The sequence below is a fragment of the Mus caroli genome, unplaced genomic scaffold, assembly GCF_978045245.1.
Source record: "Mus caroli unplaced genomic scaffold, Mus_caroli_1 scaffold_16, whole genome shotgun sequence".
Classification (NCBI taxonomy): domain Eukaryota; kingdom Metazoa; phylum Chordata; class Mammalia; order Rodentia; family Muridae; genus Mus; species Mus caroli.
Window position 1 is genome coordinate 70,178,956 of NW_028227271.1, and position 20,725 is coordinate 70,199,680.

At 42.5% G+C, this 20,725-nt stretch overlaps 1 protein-coding gene across 2 annotated transcripts in view; it reads right to left on the bottom strand.

Annotated features, from left to right (window-relative positions):
• Matn2 (matrilin 2) overlaps window positions 1–20,725 on the bottom strand; it is a 138,026-nt gene that overhangs the window by 115,952 nt on the left and 1,349 nt on the right. For both annotated transcript variants that reach the window (XM_021183581.2, XM_021183580.3), the window contains exon 2: window positions 13,481–13,645. In XM_021183581.2, the coding sequence (XP_021039240.1) occupies window positions 13,481–13,622 (142 nt within the window). In that variant the 5' untranslated portion in view covers window positions 13,623–13,645. The remainder of the gene's footprint in view (window positions 1–13,480; window positions 13,646–20,725) is intronic.

Below are 20,725 nucleotides of genomic sequence, written 5' to 3' on the forward strand. Positions count from 1 at the left end.
AAGCAGTAGTCAAATCAAGACTAGAATCCAGGCTGGGAGATGGCTCAGTGGTTAAGTGCTACACAGGCAGGAGGCTCTGAATGCATTCTCAACATCCATGGAAACCCTGAGTGTGGTGAGTCCATGTCTGTAATCCCAGAGACAGGAAGATCGGTGGAACACACACACACACACACACACACAGGCAAAGGAGTTGTAGGAGAAGGGAGGAGAACAGAAAGGACAGTAAAGGAAAAAAAACCCAACTGGAACCATCCAGCAGCAGGAGGGATGCTGCTCTGTGTCTACACAGAACGGTGCTTGTGTAAAGATCCAGGGTTTGATTCCCCACTACCACTAAAGAAATGAGAGAATAAATTAGTGAATAAGCAAATAAAAAATATTGACCCAAATAACAAAGCCGTCAGACCCAGGCCAAGGCTGGAGGTGAGCAGGACCTCAGCACGGCTCATGGAGGCTGCACAGATACCTCATAGCTTCCATAAAGTCCCCATGGAAGTCAGCCTAGGCTGGAGTCAGCAGGTCCTAGTGTAGGACATGCTTCTCTTTTTTGTGCTCTGAGTACACACACCACAAAGCCAGGCATCTCTTTCATAAGGCTGGGCACGGTTTGTGTGAGATTTGCGGAAGTGTTGACAAGTTGATAAATAGTTTAACCTCTCACAGACTGCTTCCTTACCATTATGAAGCACAAAACAAGACTTGCCTTGCAGTGTTTTCCCCACAGATGAAATGAAATAATGTTTCTTCTGTCCCAGGGGCTCACAAGTCAGCTGCCTCCATGTGCCCTTCACGCACAGTACTCAGCCCTCTCACCAAGTGAAGCACAGTTTGGTAAACATTAAGTATAAAAACAGCAGGAATGCTGAAATACGAAGTGCTGAAGTATCCTCTCAAATGATTCTAGTTTGTGTCAAATTGAGATAAAACTAGCCAGCACAGTGGGTCTTGGCTGGAGAAAGCTATTCTGGGTAGGAGGAAAGTAAAAACCAGAAATCTTGAGGAAACTTGAAAATAAAAGTTTTAGCTCCTCAAAATAGCCTCAAAAGATGTAAGCTTTAATGAAATCTCCTCAAGAACCAAGAAATCTCATGGCTGCAGGCATCTGTTTTCCCTTCCTCACCAACCATGGGTACTGTTTGAGAATATGAATATCCTTCCAACCTGATTACTGGAAGCCAGTTATTAAAAATGCTAGTAATTATCAGGCTACATAAAATACTCACTGGTACCAGAGCCTGCTGTTTTCATTCTGCAGAACTGGCAGTTCCTCCCGTTACACTGATAATTAGGAAGGGTTTGGTCTTCTAGTGAAATGCATGGTAACTTTACATGGCCATTCACAAGCAGAGGCTGGAGTGTTGGCTGTTCCACCTTACTTCCCGAATGGCAGCCATTGACCTTCCTATCTTTGCTGACCCAACCCCCAACATTGGGGTTGCAGGTAAATGCATGGCTACACACAGCTTTTTAGCTGGGTGCTAGGGATTCAAAATCAGGTTCTCATGCTTGAGCAGCAAACATCCTTCCCCACTCAGCCATTTCCTCAGCTATCAATTTGTCTTAATTAGAGTTTTCATTGCTGTGAAGAGACATCATAACTAAGGCAACTCTTAAAACGGACAATATTTAATTGGTGCTGGCTTACAGTTTCAGAGGTTCAATCCATTATTATCATAGCAGCATGCAGGCAGGCATGGCGCTGGATGAGCTCAGAGCTCTACATATTGTCCTGAAGGCAAACAGGAGAAGACCGAATTCCAAGCAGCAGGAGGAGGGTCCTCAGGGACACACTTACTCCAACAAGGTCACACCTCCTTGTAGTGGCACTCCCTGGGCCAAGCATATTCAAACCACCACATAATTCTACTACTACTTTAATGTTAGGTTTAATTTTGGGTGTTTGCAGTGTAGTAAATGTTTCATAATGAATGGTGATTTCCAAAGAGCAATGTTAAGAGATGTATAAGGTGAAATAAGATGATTCTGTGTTGGCTTTTCTTGGTTGTCAACTTGACTACATCCAATTAACTAAAATCCAAAAATAGAGATCACACTTGTGAGGAATTTTTTGTTTAATTTGAAATAGGAAGCTCCACTTCTAAGTCAGATCTTCGATGTAGGAAGATACCCCTTTAATACAGATTGTTCTGATTTGGGAAAAGAGGTGCCTTCCATCTGAGTCTTGAAGTGGGAAGACACACCTTTAGTCTTGGCCACACATTCTGCTGGAAGTCCACATAAGGACAGGGAAGAAGGAAGCTTTGCTCTTTGCCTGCTTGCTCTCACCTTGCTGGCAAGTTCATTCCTTCACTGGCACTGGAGACTACTTCTTTGAGATATCAGCATATACTGAAGACGCTGAGCTATTCAGCCTTGAGGACTGAGCAACTTCTAGATTCTTGGACTTTCTGTCCAAAGCCAGGCATTGTTGAATTAGCTGGACCACAGCCTGTAAGTTATGCTAATACATCCACTTTTTATACATAGAGAGACATTCGTTCTATAAGTTCTGATACTCTAGAGAGCCCTAATACATATTTTCTTCATTAAGCTGAATTTTAAGTAGAGACCCTATGTGAGAAGACTGCTACAAGATGCCTCTTGTTTCTCTAACTATATGTGATATATGTATTTATGTGGCATCTATGTATAGAACAACCAAAACATTCTATGGCTGGAAATATAGCTCAGTGGTAAAACGATTGTGTAGGGTCTCTCTGTGTAGCCCTGGCTTTTCTTAGAATTCCCTCTGTAGACCAGAGTGGTCTTGAATTCAGTTGCCTGCCTCTGCCTCCTGAGTGCTGGGATTAAAGGCGTGTACCACCATAGTTTACATTGACATAGGAGGGACTTACTGTTGGGTATTTTTAGCCAGTATTTTTTAAGTTTCCCTTTAGCTCCTGGTGCAGTGACTCGTGGTATTTCTAGCTCACACAAGAAGAAGCTCTTTAAGGCTTTTTAGTTTACTGTTGAAAATATGAGCAAGATTCCTGAGATCAAAAAGCTAGAGAAAACATGCTCAACTGGCAGACTGGCTAATTTGGAGGTGCCTGCATGGTCACACTGCTACCAAATTACTGATCCTTCTATAAGCCCATTCCCCACCACCTCACTACACACTCTTCATGAAGGACATCACTCTTAAGCCCCCCACACGGTATCTTATGTCTATTACAATGCAGAAACCCCAGGTGGATGAAAAGGACAAGATAAGCCCATGTGGATAGAGGAAGGAACGGCCTAACACACTAGTAGGAGAAATGGGTAGAGACGTGCATTTCTGGTAGTGGTACATGTGTGTGTACATGTTTATGTGTGTGTAGGTGCATGCATGTGCATGTGTGTGTAGACTAGAGGTCAACATTTGGTGTTGCTCCTCATGACTCTACCCACTTCGTTCTTTTGACAGTCTTTAACTTGCCCTAGGCTGGCTAAGTAGGTTAGACTGACTAGCCATTGAGCCCTACTAATCCTCTTATCTCCACCTCCCCAGTACTGAACTTACGGGCACACAAAACCATACCAGGTTTTAAAAACAAACAAAGAAACAAACAAACAAAACAAAGCAAAACAAAACAAAGCATGGATTCTGGATTCTGGAAATCAAACTGCTCCTGTCCTCACATTTGCACAGCAAGGACTTTACCAATAGAATCGTCTTCCCAGCCCCTTTTGCTACTGAGACTCTTGATTTGAATACAGATGTAAAATACACATGGATGAGGTTTTTAAGCCTAAAAAGTTTGAATAAAAATTTAACCTAAGTAGGCTGGATGTGGTGGCACATGCCTCTGCACTCAGGAGGCAGAGATGCAAGTACATCTCTGTAAGTTTGAGGCCAGCCTAGTATATACATAGAAAGTTCCCGACCAGCCAGAGCTATGTACTGAGACCCTGTCAATGAATGGATGAACTAATGAATGAATGAATGAATGACCTAAGAAACAACTTTGTATCTACTCAAAGTTCAGAGAAATGCTTGTAAGCAAATAACTAAGGAATACATCATGCTGAGAGATGCTGTAATTGTGGCCAAAGTGACATGTTCCAAGACTGCAGTGTGCCCTGGACAGCGTTCTGAACATAGAAAGAAAAACAAATACACATAAAACAGTAGATACCCTATTGTTAGGATTGTTGAGGCCTCCTCCCTCCCCCAGCATAGCTGTAGACATTTTGTTCCATGCCTGCCAGATATTTCATATTGTCATTGTAATATGCCTGCCACTCAATGACATAGATAAATAACTTGACTCAGAGCAAGGTCATGTTCATCACATATCCTGTTATGTTCTTTATATTCTGAGATTTATTAATCTTAAGAATCTCAATAAGCATAAGCTCCACTTAGGACCAATTACAATAAAGGTCAGCTAGAACTGTTCTGTCTAGCTATCCAAAATATCTTGAGTCAGAGCAAACCACCAGGCAGCACTTCCTGCACCTGCACGAGTTCATTGTGGTTTTTCCTTTATAAGCAGGCCTTGAGAAATGTTACAGGTTGTAGCTCAGCCCCCGAATCCGGAGCTACAGCCTAATTGACCAGTCTTAGGGTGTACATTCAATAAACCATCAATGTCTGACTGAGACCAGTGTTTGTGTGGTTGGTGGAGTGACTCCTGGACCCCAACAAGGATGAAGAGAAGGTCACATGATCTGGCTAAGGTCAGCTGTTGGCTTTTCCACCTGGTTCTCTTCAGAGTGCCATCCAAAAGAGACTGTGATCCAGAACCCTGGCCAGAGCTGCAGGGTTTGCCTTCCAGGTTCATGGCTATTGTTCAGCATCCTCTGTGAGCAAATGTGCTTTTCTCCATGTTCGGGAACCTCAGTATGCAAGGCTCAGGGAGCAGAAAGGCAACTGCACACAGCATGCCACTTCCAACCCCAGGCTACAGACACAGCCTGTCCCACCCCTTTGTCCCCATCCCATTTCCCAGTAAAACAAGGAAGAGAGGATGATGCTGGTTGTGGGGTGTCTTAGTAAATGATCTATCGCTGTGAACAGACATCCTAACCAAGGAAACTTATAAATGAAAGCATTTAACTAGAGATCCCTTACAGTTTCTGAGGCTCAGTCCATGGTCACCATCTGGGGAGCATGGAACAGACAAGATGTCACTGGCACAGCCGATGAGAACTCATATCTCATCCACAAGTGAGAGGCAGAGAAAGTTAGTGAACTGGCAATAGCATAAAACCCATCCCCACCAGGTATGTTGGCACATGCCTTTAATCCCAGCATTTAGGAGGCAGAGAGGCAGGCAGGTCTTTGTGAGTTCAAGGCCAGCCTGGTCTGCAAAGCAAGTTCTGGGATACCTAGGGCTGTTTCTCATTGAAACCCTATCTCAAACCTCCTCACCTCCACCCCCACCCCCACAACCCACCAAAAAACAAAAACAAAAAGAATGAATGAATGAAAAGGAAAATCCCACCTCCAGTGACACGCTTTCTACAACAAGGACACACGTCCTAGTCCTTCTCAAACAATTCACCAACTGGGGACTAAGCCTGCAACTGTATGATCCCATGGAGGCCACTCTCCTATTGTTACACCTATTGTTACATGGGGCCACTCTCCTTCTATTGTTACTCGGGGCTACTCTCCCTCTATTGCTACATGGGAATTGATGCCTTTGGAAAGATAAGTGTCCACCTCTTGTCTCAGAAGGTTGAAAGTTATCAATTTAGAGACGTGTGTGTGTGTGTGTGTGTGTGTGTGTGTGTGTGTGTGTGTGAAAGACAGAAAGGCCCTCCGGTCACCTGGGCGAGGAGTCGAGGACACCCACAAGGTGCCTAGAGAACAGACCCCATTTCTGAGACAGACCCCATTTCGGGCTCCAGACATCTGGGCACCTTCCCTGCCAGAGGATAGGTGTCCTCCCTGCCCGAGAGGGCTTTGCCGGAGCATCTGGGGGAGCCATCTTGGTTCCCAGATCCCTCTGAGACTAGTCTGCACACAGGTGAGATTGTGGACTATAGAAGCTAACAGCTTCTGGGACAGGCCCTGATTCAGGTCTTCATCTTCTGCCAGGAGGCAGGTCCAAATGTCACATATCTGTGCACCTTCCCTGCAAGAGGAGAGCTTGCCTGCAGAGAGTGCTCAGACCACTGAAATTCAGGAGAGAGCTAGTCTCCCAGGTCTACTGATAGAGACTAACAGACTCACAAGAAGAACAAGCTCTAACCAGAGACAACTATAACAACTAACTCCAGAGATTACCAGATGGCAAAGGCAAATGTAAAAATCTTACTAACAGAAACCAAGACCACTCACCAACATCAGAACGCAGCACTCCCACCTCACCCAGTCCTGGGCACCCCAACACACCCGAAAACCTAGACCTGGATTTAAAAGCATATATCATGATGATGGTAGAGGACATAAAGAAGAACTTTAATAACTCACTTAAAGAAATACAGGAGAACACTGCTAAAGAGTTACAAGTCCTTAAAGAAAAACAGGAAAACAAAACCAAACAGGTAGAAGTCCTTAAAGAAAAACAGGAAAGCACATCCAAACAGGTGATGGAAATGAACAAAACCATACTAGACCTAAAAAGTGAAGTAGACACAATAAAGAAAACCCAAAGTGATAGAACCCTGAAGATAGAAACCCTAGGAAAGAAATCTGGAACCATAGATGCCAGCATTAGCAACAGAATACAAGAGATGGAAGAGAGAATCTCAGGTGCAGAAGATTCCATAGAGAACATCAGCACAACAGTCAAAGAAAATGCAAAATGCAAAAAGATCCTAACTCAAAACATCCAAGAAATCCAGGACACAATGAGAAAACCAAACCTATGGATAATAGGAGTAAATGAGAATGAAGATTTTCAACTTAAAGGGCCAGCAAATATCTTCAACAAAATTATAGAAGAAAACTTCTCAAACCTAAAGAAAGAGATGCCCATGAACATACAAGAAGCCTACAGAACTCCAATAGACTGGACCAGAAAAGAAATTCCTCCGGACACATGATAATCAGAACAACAATAAAGATAGAATATTAAAAGCAGTAAGGGAAAAAGGTCAAGTAACATATAAAGGCAGGCTTATCAGAATTATACCAAACTTTTCACCAGAGACTATGAAAGCCAGAAGATCCTGGACAGATGTTATACAGACACTAAGAGAACACAAATGCCAGCCCAGGCTACTATACCCAGCCAAACTTTCAATTACCATAGATGGAGAAACCAAAGTATTCCATGACAAAACCAAATTCACACATTATCTTTCCACGAATCCAGCCCTTCAAAGGATAATAACAGAAAAAAAAACAAAACAAAACAAAAAAAAAAAACAAAAAAAAACAAAAAACGATACGAGGACAGAAACCACGCCCTAGAAAAAGCAAGAAAGTAATCCTTCAACAAACCTAAAAGAAGACAGCCACAAGAACAGAATGCCAACCCTAACAACAAAAATAGTAGGAAGCAACAATTACTTTTCCTTAATATCTCTTAATATCAATGGACTCAATTCCCCAATAAAAGACATAGATTAAAAGACTGGCTACACAAACAGGACCCAACATTTTGCTGCTTACAGGAAACCCATTTCAGGGAAAAAGACAGACACTACCTCAGAATGAAAGGCTGGAAAGCAATTTTTGAAGCAAATGGCCTGAAAAAACAAGCTGGAGTAGCCATTCAATATCTAATAAAATCAACTTCCAACCCAAAGTTATCAAAAAAGACAAGGAGGGACACTTCATACTCATCAAAGGTAAAATCCTACAAGAGGAACTCTCAATTCTGAATATCTATCCTCCAAATGCAAGGGCAGCCACATTCATTAAAGAGACTTTAGTAAAGCTCAAAGCACACATTGCACCTCACACAATAAGAGTGGGAGACTTCAACACACCACTTTCATCAATGAACAGATCGTGGAAACAGAAACTAAACAGGGACACAGTGAAACTAACAGAAGTTATGAAACAAATGGGCTTAACAGATATCTACAAAACATTTTATCCTAAAACAAAAGGATATACCTTCTTCTCAGCACCTCATGGTACCTTCTCTAAAATTGACCATATAATTGGTCACAAAACAGGCCTCAACAGATACAAAAATGTTGAAATTGTCCCATGCATCCTACCAGATCACCATAGACTAAGGCTGATCTTCAATAACAAAATAAATAATAGAAAGCCAACCTTCACGTGGAAACTGAACAACACTCTTCTCAATGATACCTTCGTCAAGGAAGGAATAAAGAAAGAAATTAAAGACTTTGTAGAGTTTAATGAAAATGAAGCCATAACATACCCAAACTTATGGGACACAATGAAAGCATTTCTAAGAGGAAAACTCATAGCTCTGAGTGCCTCCAAAAAGAAACTAGAGAGAGCACACATTAGCAGCTTGATAACACACCTAAAAACTCTAGAACAAAAGGAAGCAAATTCACCCAAGAGGAGTAGAGGGCAGGAAATATTCAAACTCAACCAAAATCAACCAAGTGGAAACAAGAAGAACTATTCAAAGAATCAACCAAACGAGGAGCTGGTTCTTCGAGAAAATCAACAAGATAGATAAACCCTTAGCCAGACTCACTAGAGGGCACAGGGACAGCATCCTAATTAACAAAATGAGAAATGAAAAGGGAGACATAACAACAGACCCTGAAGAAATACAAAACACCATCAGATCCTTCTACAAAAGGCCATACTCAACAAAACTGGAAACCCTGGATGAAATGGACAAATTTCTAGACAGATACCAGGTACCTAAGTTAAATCAGGATCAGGTTAATGATCTAAACAGTCCTATATCCCCTAAAAAAATAGAAGCAGTCATTGATAGTCTCCCAACCAAAGAGAGCCCAGGACCAGATGGGTTTAGTGCAGAGTTCTATCAGACCTTCAAAGAAGATCTAATTCCAGTTCTGCAAAAAACTATTTCACAAAATAGAAGCAGAAGGTACTCTACCCAATTCATTCTATGAAGCCACAATTACTCTGATACGTAAACCACAGAAAGACCCAACAAAGATAGAGAACTTCAGACCAATTTCGCTTATGAATGTTGATGCAAAAATCCTCAATTAAATTCTTGCTAACCGAATCCAAGAACACATCAAAACAATCATCCACACTGACCAAGTAGGTTTCATTCCAGGGATGCAGGAATGATTTAATATACAGAAATCCATCAACGCAATCCACTATATAAACAAACTCAAAGACAAAAACCACATGATCATCTTGGTAGATGAGGAGAAAGCATTTGACAAAATCCAACACCCATTCATGATAATAGTCTTGGAAAGATCAGGAATTCAAGGCCCATACCTAAACATGATAAAAGCAATCTACAGCAAACCAGCAGCCAACATCAAAGTAAATGGTGAGAAGCTGGAAGCAATCCCACTAAAATCAGGGACTAGACAAGGCTGCCCACTTTCTCCCTACCTATTCAACATTGTACTTGAAGCCCTAGCCAGAGCAATTCGACAACAAAAGGAGATCAAGGGGATACAAATTGGAAAGGAAGAAGTCAAAATACCGCTTTTTGCAGATGATGTGATAGTATATATAAGTGACCCTAAAAATTCCACCAGAGAACTCCTAAACCTGATAACCAGCTTCAATGAAGTAGCTGGATATAAAATTAACTCAAACAAGTCAATGGCCTTTCTGTACTCAAGGATAAACAGGCTGAGAAAGAAATTAGGGAAACAACACCCTTCTCAACAGTCACAAATAATATAAAATACCTTGGCATGACTCTAACTAAGGAAGTGAAAGATCTGTATAATAAGAACTTCAAGTCTCTGAAGAAAGAAATTAAAGAAGATCTCAGAAGATAGAAAGATCTCCCATGCTCATGGATTGGCAGGATCAATATAGTAAAAATGGCTATCTTGCCAAAAGCAATCTACAGATTCAATGCAATCCCCATCAAAATTCCAACTCAATTCTTCAACGAATTAGAAAGGGCAATCTGAAAATTCATCTGGAATAACAAAAAACCTAGGATAGCAAAAACTCTTCTCAGGGATAAAAGAACCTCTGGTGGAATCACCATGCCTGACCTAAAGCTGTACTACAGAGCAATTGTGATAAAAAACTGCATGGTACTGGTATAGCGACAGACAAGTAGACCAATGGAATAGAATTGAAGACCCAGAAATGAACCCACACACCTATGGTCTCTTGATCTTTGACAAGGGAGCTAAAACCATCCAGAGGAAAAAAAGAGCATTTTCAACAAATGGTGCTGGCACAACTTGCAGTTAACATGTAGAAGAATGAGAATTGATACATTCCTATCTCCTTGTACTAAGGTCAAATCTAAGTGGATCAAGGAACTCCACATAAAACCAGAGACAGTGAAACTTATAGAAGAGAAAGTGGGGAAAAGCCTCGAAGATATGGGCACAGGGGAAAAATTCCTAAATAGAACAGCAATGGCTTGTGCTAAAGATCGAGAATCGATAAATGGGACTTCATAAAATTGCAAAGCTTCTGTAAGGCAAAAGACACCGTCAATAAGACAAAAAGGCCACCAACAGATTGGGAAAGGATCTTTACCTATCCTAAATCAGATAGGAGACTAATATCCAATATATATAAAGAACTCAAGAAGGTGGACTCCAGAAAATCAAATAACCCCATTGAAAAATGGGGCTCAGAGCTAAACAAAGAATTCTCACCTGAGGAATACCGAATGGATGATAAGCACCTGAAAAATGTTCAGCATACTTAATCATCAGGGAAATACAAATCAAAACAACCCTGAGATTCTACCTCACACCAGTCAGAATGGCTAAGATCAAAAATTCAGGTGACAGTAGATACTGGCGAGGATGTGGAAAAAGAGGAACACTCCTCCATTGTTGGTGGGATTGCAAGCTTGTACAATCACTCTGGAAATCAGTCTGGCGTTCCTCAGAAAATTGGACATAGTACTACCGGAGGATCCCACAATACCTCTCCTGGGCATATATCCACAAGATGTTCCAACTAGTAAGAAAGACACATGCTCCACTATGTTCATAGCAGCCTTATTTATAATAGCCAGAAGCTGAAAAGAACCCAGATGCCCCTCAACAGAGGAATGGATACAGAAAATGTGGTACATTTACACAAGGGAGTACTACTCAGCTATTAAAAAGAATGAATTTATGAAATTCCTAAGCAAATGGATGGACCTGGAGGGCATCATCCTGAGTGAAGTAACCCAATCACAAGAGAACTCACATGATATGTACTCACTGATAAGTGGGTATTAGCCCAGAAACTTAGAATACCCAAGATAAGATACAATTTGGGAAACACATGAAACTCAAGAAGTACGAAGACCAAAGTGTAGACACTTTGCCCCTTCTCAGAATTGGGAACAAAACACCCATGGAAGGAGTTACAGAGACAAAGTTTGGAGCTGAGACGAAAGGATGGACCATCTAGAGACTGCCATATCCGGGGATCCGTCCCATAATCAGCCTCAAAGCGCTGACACCATTGCATACACTAGCAAGATTTTGCTGAAAGGACCCTGATAAAGCTGTCTCTTGTGAGACTATGCCGGGGCCTAGCAAACACAGAAGTGGATGCTCACAGTCAGCTGTTGAATGGATCACAGGGCCCCTAATGGAGGAGCTAGAGAAAGTACCCAAGGAGCTAAAGAGATCTGCAACCCTATAGGTGGAACAACATTATGAACTAACCAGTACCCCAGAGCTCGTGTCTCTAGCTGCATATGTAGTAGAAGATGGCCTAGTCAGCCATCAGTGGAAAGAGAGGCCCATTGGTCGTGCAAACTTTATATGCCTCAGTACAGGGGAACGCCAAGGCCAAGAAGTGGGAGTGGGTGGATAGGGGAGGAGGGGAGGGTATGGGGGGACTTTTGTGATAGCACTGGAAATGTAAATGAAGAAAATACCTAATAAAAAATAAAATAAATAAATAAAAATAAAACAAGAAAGACAGAAAGACAGACTTGGAGCCAAGAAAAGAAAGAGAAGGCGTATGCTTTTCCAATTAAACCAGGGATGGCTCATCCCCAAAAATCAAAAACTCCTTATGAGGTTGTAGACATGGCTTGGTGATGCTGTGCTTCCCCAGTATGTGAACGGCCCTGGATTCCATTCTAACGTCAAAAAAATAAAATAAAATAATCCCAACTATGCAGTCACAGATGGTGATACAGGATATCAAGATATGTATATAAGATATTTATATATACTTAAATATTTATGGTGTTTATCATATAAATATCTTTAATTTTTAACATGCTAAACATTTTCCAGTTCTTTTCAAAGTATGTAGAAGGCATACATTTATGGTGCTACAAACCAGGGACTCTCAGGAGAATAAAGACAGGCTTAGTATTTGGTCAGTTAGAACAGGTTCTGCCCTATCAGCATGGTTCTTCAATCCATCAGTCCCTGACTGTCATTTGTGCTTCCCAGACACCTGTCTGAAGGGCCTATGTTCTTCATAGCCTGCAAGCTATGAAGGTGAAGTGTTTCAGAGACCGTTCAGGGTTGTGCTAGATATATAGATAGGTTGTGCTAGATATGTTTACTAGATATTTAGAATTTATAGAAACCACCTCATTTACTTCCCTGAAAATGCTCCAAAGCCAACTCTCTGCTTCCATTTTACCAAGGAGGGAATGGAGCCTCAGAGAGGTTACCCAGTGAGAAACAGCAGCAGGACTTGAATCCAGACCCATTCCAAAATATGTTCTCACTGCATTTAACAGCTAGACTGCATGTCAGACCTGACAATCTGTTGGTATTCTGTATGTTTTGTGGCATTTTCTTTCTGGAGAAAACATGTTTATTAAATGGAAATCACTGAGACCTGCCATTTTCATTCCCTGTGTCTGGATGCAGGCTCTGCCTGTCTGCATTGCCTGCTGCTCCCTATAACACCATATGCTGGAATATGGATGGCATTATCCAGACAAGTTTAATATATTTTCTATTCTCATAACACCCCTATCAAGGCAAGTTCAGCAAGGATATTTTCAGAATAAAACTCTTTGGCCTTGTGTATTAGAGCAAAATTATATGCCCACGGTAAACTCAAGGCTTTAACATAGAAGCTTAATTTTAATTTAAAAACTCGAATACTTTGCATCCTCAATGCAGGTGTCAATTGCCAGTGGGATTCCCCCAGTCCACAGCACAGCCAGCAGAGAACTCAGAGGCAGGAGCCTCCCCAGCCCAGGCACTCTGGTCCAGGGACACAAACACACACACCCCACACATGTACACACCCCCCACAAACCACACACCCCACACACACATACACACACACACACACATCACACATACATCACACATACACACACACACATCACACACACACACACCACACACATACCACACACACACATACACACTCATATACAAACACACCACACACACACACACACACATCACACATACACACACCACACACACACACACACACACACACACACTGCCTGCAACTGCAGGACCTCTCACTCACCCAGCAGTGCAGTCTGCGGATACATCCGGACATGACGGCCTCTGGAAGGGGACCTGGCTTGGGGACGCTCTCTGCCTTCAGCTGGGAGGACAAGGAAGAGCTGCCCAAGCATCAGCAAGCACCCCACCAACATCTTCTCCATCTTCAAGAGAAGCAGGGCTGCAGCTATAATACAACACGAGAAAGGCAAGTTAGATTTCTGGGCGTCCCTGATGTTAGGGTGCTGCTGCCCCATTGCCCTGATTTTTCAGGTCCCAAACATGCTAATTGTCTGACTTTGCCCCTTCCAAACGTGAGGGTGCCACGTGTTGGCCAGGTCCTCCGGAGTTCTCTTGAGCTGGCAGGGGCCATGGGAAGTCCATCATCACCTTGGATCACAAATCTATCTTGAAGGTTTTTATGAATTCAAGGTACTATTTATTAATCATAGGCACATTCTACATCTTAGATTTGAAAGAGGAAAAGAGATCCTAGAATTAAGGTAATAATGGTCTTTCTGCCTATCAATAGCAAATTACACAAATTATTAATTAATTAATTATTAATGTCCATAGAAATCAATGTGCAGCTGACATGGGTAGTATGACGGTGCCAGTTGTGCGCCCCCAGCCCCCAGCCCCAACCTCCAACCTCCAGACCCAACTTCCAGACCCCAGACCCCAACCCCAACCTCCAGATCCCAGATCCAACCTCTAGCCACCAGGCCCCCAGCCCCCAGCTCCCAGCAATACCCCATGCATGCACTACCTCTGTAGTCCAGAAGAGGACAACAGAGCCCATGGAACTGTAGTTACAGACAACTGGGCATCATCAAGTGAGTGCTGGGAACTGAACCTCAGTCTTTTGCAAGAGTAGTCAGTGCTCCTCAGTAATGGTCTCTTGCTGTGTATTGTGATGCTAAATGCGGGTCTCCAAGATCTGGTTGCCCCTGAGGGAGAGTCTGCATGTAGACCCAAGTGATGCTTGCCTCCAGATTATTTCTGATTGGTAAATAAAGATGCTGATAGCCAATAGCTGGGCAGAGGAGACATAGGCAGGTTTTAGGGTTCCCAGGCCTGGGGTTGGGGGTTGAGAGAGAACCACAAGGACAAGGAGAAAGGAGGAGGAAGGAGGAGCTGCCATGAGTTAGGTGAGTTCATTTAAACATGGACCAGAGGGCTGGCCAATTGGAGTTAACAAATTCAAGGTTAGCTATAGGAAATAGATTTTTAATAGCACAGAGGGTAGATATCTGCTCAGCTCTTGTGTTGATTAGACTTCTTGTAAACATAGAGATTGCATGTGTCTTTTATTCAGGAACTAAATGGTTACAGGCAGCATAGAAACCCTGGATTGGGATTAGATACTTTCTACAACAATTGAGCCATCTCTCCACAAAACAGTCCTTTGTATCATCTTAAAAGCTATTACTTGTTTTCATAATGACTCAATATTAATCACACAACTTGCTATGACATAGATGGTGTGGCATCATCACTGTGAGTTAATAAAATTTGTCTTTCTGTTTCTGATTTGTTTTGTGTAGTAGAATATTGTCCAGTTCAATCTGCTTTGTTCCATACAAAAATATATTATGTACTCAACTCACATTGTCAGGCTGGGGGACAAGCACCTTCATCCACTGAGTCATCTCTCTAGCCATATTTGTTGTTATTCTTATCATTCTGCATGCCAGCCAATTATGTGTGCATGTTGATCTATAATGTTAGTGTTTATTTTTTGAGATAGGGTTTCCCTATCTAACTCTGGCTGGCCTCCAGCTCACAAGGACATCCTCCTGCCTCTGTCTCCCCACCACCATGCCAAGTTCCAATGTAATGTTAAAAATGGGTTAAACACAACTCTACTAAACCAGTACAGTTTCTAACCATACTCTAAATATTTATCCTTATACAGTTAAGTTTAGTTCATACCTCTTATCAAAGAAACTTCTTAGCCCCTGGTGGTGTCAAATGCTTTTAATCTTAACACTCAGGAGGCAGAGACAGGCAAAGCTCTGTTTGAGTCCAGGCTGGTCTACAGAGCCCTGGCTGTTATTCTTATCATTCTACACACAAGTCATTGAGTGCAGAATGATACATGACTAATTTTGTCATGGTGAGCCGTTTAATTAGCATAAGACCAGCTAATATGTTTACTTACAAAACAGTACTGAAGTTCATAATTTTTAAAAGCTTTTTACATTTTATTTTATGTATGTGTATACACATGTATGATACATGTGTGCTACAGTATGCACATGAAACTCAAGAGGACAACTTGCAGCATTTGATTCTTTCCTTCTACCATGTCAATTCCAGGAATCAAACTTAGGTTGTCAGGATTGACAATGGGCAACTTTACCCATTGAACCACCTCATCAGCCTCCAATTCACAATTTTAAAATATATATAAATATCTGAAAGTATTTAAAGTTTTCTCATTTCAAAAGGAAATAACATGGTAAGCCACAAACTGGTAGAAATATTTATAAATATATATGATTAATTATTTGTATAGTTAATATAAAAATGTATACTCTTTTCAATAAAAAAGGACCACTTTAAAATATGCAAAGGTTTGAAGAATGTTTTAGTTTTTGTTTCTATTGCTGTGGGAAGACACCATGACCATGGCAACTCTTATAAAGGAAAACATTTAATGGGGGCTGGCTTACAGTTTCAGAGGTTCAGTCCATTATTGTCATGGTGAGAAGCACCGCAGTGTCTAGGCAAACATGGTGCTGGAGAAGAAGCTGAGAGTCAGCCGAGACTGTATCACTGGACATAGCTTGAGACTATAAATGACCTCACAGCCCACCTCCACAGTAATTAATATACACCCTCCTACAGACACTGGCCCTCCAACCAATGCTACACTTCCTAATAGTGCCAGTCCTTATGGCCAAGCGTTCAAATACAGGATGAGTCTATGGAGGCAATTCCTATTCAAACCACTACCAAGAGGATAACTAAAGGACGAACATGAAAAGACCTTCAAATGTTTATTGTTAAAAAAAAACACAGACAGAGGCACCATGAGAAACCTGCTGGGTAGCCACTACAACACAATGCCTGCCATGTTGAGAAGATGCAAGGACATTGGAACCTTCATGATTTGTTGGTAAGCATGCAAAGTGGTGTGTCATTCTGGAGCACAGTTGACAGCTCTTCATAAACTTATCCTAAATAACATGGGAAAAGGTAACTCACTGTCTCTATTCACCCACACTTTTAGCACCAAAGGCCACACCCTAGGAAACCCTTCAACCCCAGGAAAACAGAAGCGTTGTCCTCTGAGTCCTGACCCTACACACTTACTCAGAAGACAAGAGCATCCATGGACACAATAACTCTTTCCCAGATGCTTGCAGAGGTTGTGCTTTCCAACACTGAGCATGGGAATCCCCAATTGATGCTGATGAGTGGGAAACAGATTACAGAGCATCTACACACTGGACTCCTACTGAGCAACTCGGGGTGCTCTGCTAGCCAAACCCCAGACACCAAATGAAAGCAGCAGACACAAAAGGACTATGCTCTGAATTCTCTGGCTAGAGGAAATTCAATAAAGGCAAAACTACATAACAAGAGTAGAAAGCAAACCAATGGGCTTGTGGGTAAGAAAGAGGAACCAGCCATGGGGCAGACAAAGAAAAAGAGCTAGGAGGCTATGGGAACATTTACCTTATGGTTATGATGGAGCGACACATTTGTTGAAATTTACCAAATCATACCCTTTAAAATTAATGAATTCCACTGTAAGGTAAACTTCAAAAAAGCTATTATAAAATAAAGAAATGGCATTGAAGAAGAGCGGGAGGAAGGGTTGGAATATTGTGGAATGTTGTCTTCTGGGCATGGCCTGGCTATAGTATGGGTGAGCTCTCAGCTGTTTTGGTTACCTATACAAGACCTGCACAGGGTTGGGTGGGCCTGTTAATATCCCCCTCGCCCCCGTGCAGGGGAGACAAGCTCCCAGACCCTGCCCCTCCCAAGGATCTCTAAGTAGCTAATGGTTGCTGGGAGGGAGAGAGATATTTTATTCAGTGGTATAGCCATTGTAAGTTTCCTGTGTTTCTATAACCGATCTTAAAACACACACACAAACACAGAGAGAGAGAGAGAGAGAGAGAGAGAGAGAGAGAGAGAGAGAGAGAGAGAGAGAGAGAGAGAGAGGCAGAGACAGAGAAGAGGGTTGAGGTTGGGTCATGCACCACACAGACATGAAGGCCAGTGAGACAGATCAGGAGATAAAGTACTTGCTTCTCAAGGCTGGAGATCTGGTTGGAAAGAACTGACTCTACAAGGTTGTTCTCCATCTCCACGTGAACCCCCATTAAAGCTTTAAGGCATGAAAGTAGAAGAGGGATGAGTTAGGAAGAGGAAGGGGATGAGTGGGATCAGGATGGGAACAAGAAAGGATAATGGGGGCAGATATGGTCTAAATGCATTGGGCATGTGTCTGAAAAGTTGTAATGAAAACCATTACTATATTCACTAATTTATGCTAATTAAAATAGAAAAGACACTATATAAATACATAATAATGACAATATTAAGTAATATAATTATAATCAGACAATATGGATTTTTCACATAATAATAAGTTGATGCATGTCCTCAAGTCAATGGTACTTTCTTAGTTTGGCATTTATAGCTCTTGGCATCTGAAAAATATGTAACATCCCTAAGAGGAAAATTAAAAGGCTTTTAAGGACAGTCCTTTCAACTCTGAGCAAATGAGAGCTTTTGTGTGAGAAACAGCCTCCAGTGAAGCAGCAGGGGGCACAGAAAGAATGTTTTGAAATAATGCAAGGCTTTGACTTTTGTTTTAGACAATTGTCTCCTTTCCATGAGACAATGGGTTCTTTTAGGAAGCTTTACCAAGAGGTTGGGACAGAGAAAGGAGGCTGCTCTAACAGCTGGGGGCATTCTAAGCATCACTATCTGAGTCACCAGAAAAGTAGGGTCCCTCCAGAGTCAAGAACAATGAGCTGTGGGTCTTGAGAGATCTGGCTGTCTATATTCAAGCGACCTCACTTGTGTGTCACAACTCTCCAGTATGCAGTGAACCATCAGTAAGAGGCATGACAACAAAGTGGTATCTCTACCTAAACATGACCCACAGAACCCTACTCTCCTAGAAAAGTCTATAGCCAATGCTAAGCCCCATTCACATAAGAAAAGGAAGTGGCAGGCTGGGGGGAATGGTTCAGTGGGTAAACTGACCCATGTGGTAGCAGGGAACCAACTTCCACAGGTTGTCTTCTGACCTCTATGTGTGTGCTAACACAGATACATACACACAAATACATACAATAAAAATAAATAATTAAGAAAAAAAGTAGAAAGCATTAATGTTAGCTTAGTGCCTATGACAGGCTAGGCAGGGAACCAAGTATTTTTGCTTGATCCCCACCAAAGCAGACAAGATCTTACTTTTGAGAACAGAACGCTAAAGTTTATAGCTAGAGACCCTCTAAAGCCTCAGAGCTAGTTGACTGGTAAAACAATGAAGACTCCCCCCACCCCCCAGCACCCCCCCCCCCCGCCACCTCTCAGGCAATCAGAGAGATGACATCAGTTCGGCAACTGTGTCCTTCACTCTAAGCATTCACATATGACCAGGCCATGCTGAGAATAAATCTCAGAGCTGGGCCTTTCCTGTCTTCCTTCCACCTATTATCAGAACTGCCATCTCCTGCATGGCCAGCAAACAGGAAGCCAATGCATGCTAGAACATAAGGACTACCCATAGGCAGCTCGACATTTCACACCCTGGTTATTACTGGGTTGACCTGACATGTTGTCTGTGACTTCCAACTAGAGGTGAAGATGGGCTGCTGACTCAGCTTGTCCAGCAAGGAGCTCTTCTTCTCTTCCTCAAGTCCTTTTGTGGTCAGAGTGACTCCTTGGCTTAGCTGTCTACACCTAGACTCCTTTCCATCTGCCCTCTGCATCCTGACCACATTCAGGAATGCACAAACTTCACTTTTTCCTCTGGGCTTCCTTCCTGTCTCCTAGCCTCTTCCATGGCTGCAGCCAATTTTGCAGTCTAGGCCTTACACACCCAAACTCTCTGAGGCACTGCTAAAATGGGCTGGAGCTCTGAGAGCTCTTGGAAGAGCATCCTGGCACTGTTTCCTAGCAACACTATGTACACCACTCTCTGGGGTATCAGCCATCCCTAGAGCTGTCTATGTCATCCCCCATGTTCCCTTAGACAGGGAAGGAAATCCCGCTTAGCTTCCCATAGAGAACTGGGACACCCAGGAAAGGAGATTGTGCATGGGATAGAACCAGCAAGCAAAAGCCAGAGGAACTCCTGGAAAGGCCCTTGCTGGTGGGGCTGGCATTACCTCTCCATTGAGCTCTATCTATCCCAGCATCTCCTTGGTCACTGCTCACGCACTCAGCTTCCCCTGAGACCAAGCTTTCTCCCCCTCTTTCCTTCACACTCCCATATCTCAGTGCCTTCTCTCAGTTACCAATAAGAACTGCTTCTAGGCAAACTGGAAATTGTTTTTCAGACTCTCCAGTGGCTCATTTTTCTTCTTTGTCTTTCAAGGAGCAACATCTCTTTGCCTTTCCTAAAATCTTGAGCCACATTCCAATTGTCTTTTTTTTTTCCCCTTTTGGTTTTTGGAGAAAGGATTTCATGTAGTCTAGGTTTGTCTTAGGGTTACTATGTAATCAAGGATGACTTTGAACTTCTGATCCTCCTGCCTCTCTGCATTTCAAGTGTTGGGTTATAGACATGCACCACCATGCCCAGCTTTCACCTAGCTTTTTGCTGTCAGACATGCGTGGTCTTAGCTAATAGGAGTTTAACCTGACTGTTATCCAAGGCTGTCTCAGGTTTCAATTATGCTATGATATCCTCAGCAATGAACGTCAGGCCCCATGCCTCTTGACCGCCTGGGTCTGGACTCTGGAAGCCAGAACCTCCAAAACCTGGGTTTATAGAAAAGATCTGGCTGGTTATGTGGGGGTCTGAAGCTGAAGTCTGTCAACTGAAATGAAAGTAGGAACAGAAGGGAGATAGAAGATGAAAACCTGCAGCCTTTCCTTCTTCAATGGAGTTTCTAAGAGAATAAATGTTAGAGGCTTAGAGGAAACCTTCCTGGCTACAAACTCACCTTGGTATCTTGGCTGGCTTTGTGAAATTATCACTTTGAAAGAAGCAGGGCCGGGCGTAGTGGTGCACACCTTTAATCCCAGCACTCGGGAGGCAGAGGCAGGTGGATTTCTGAGTTCAAGGCCA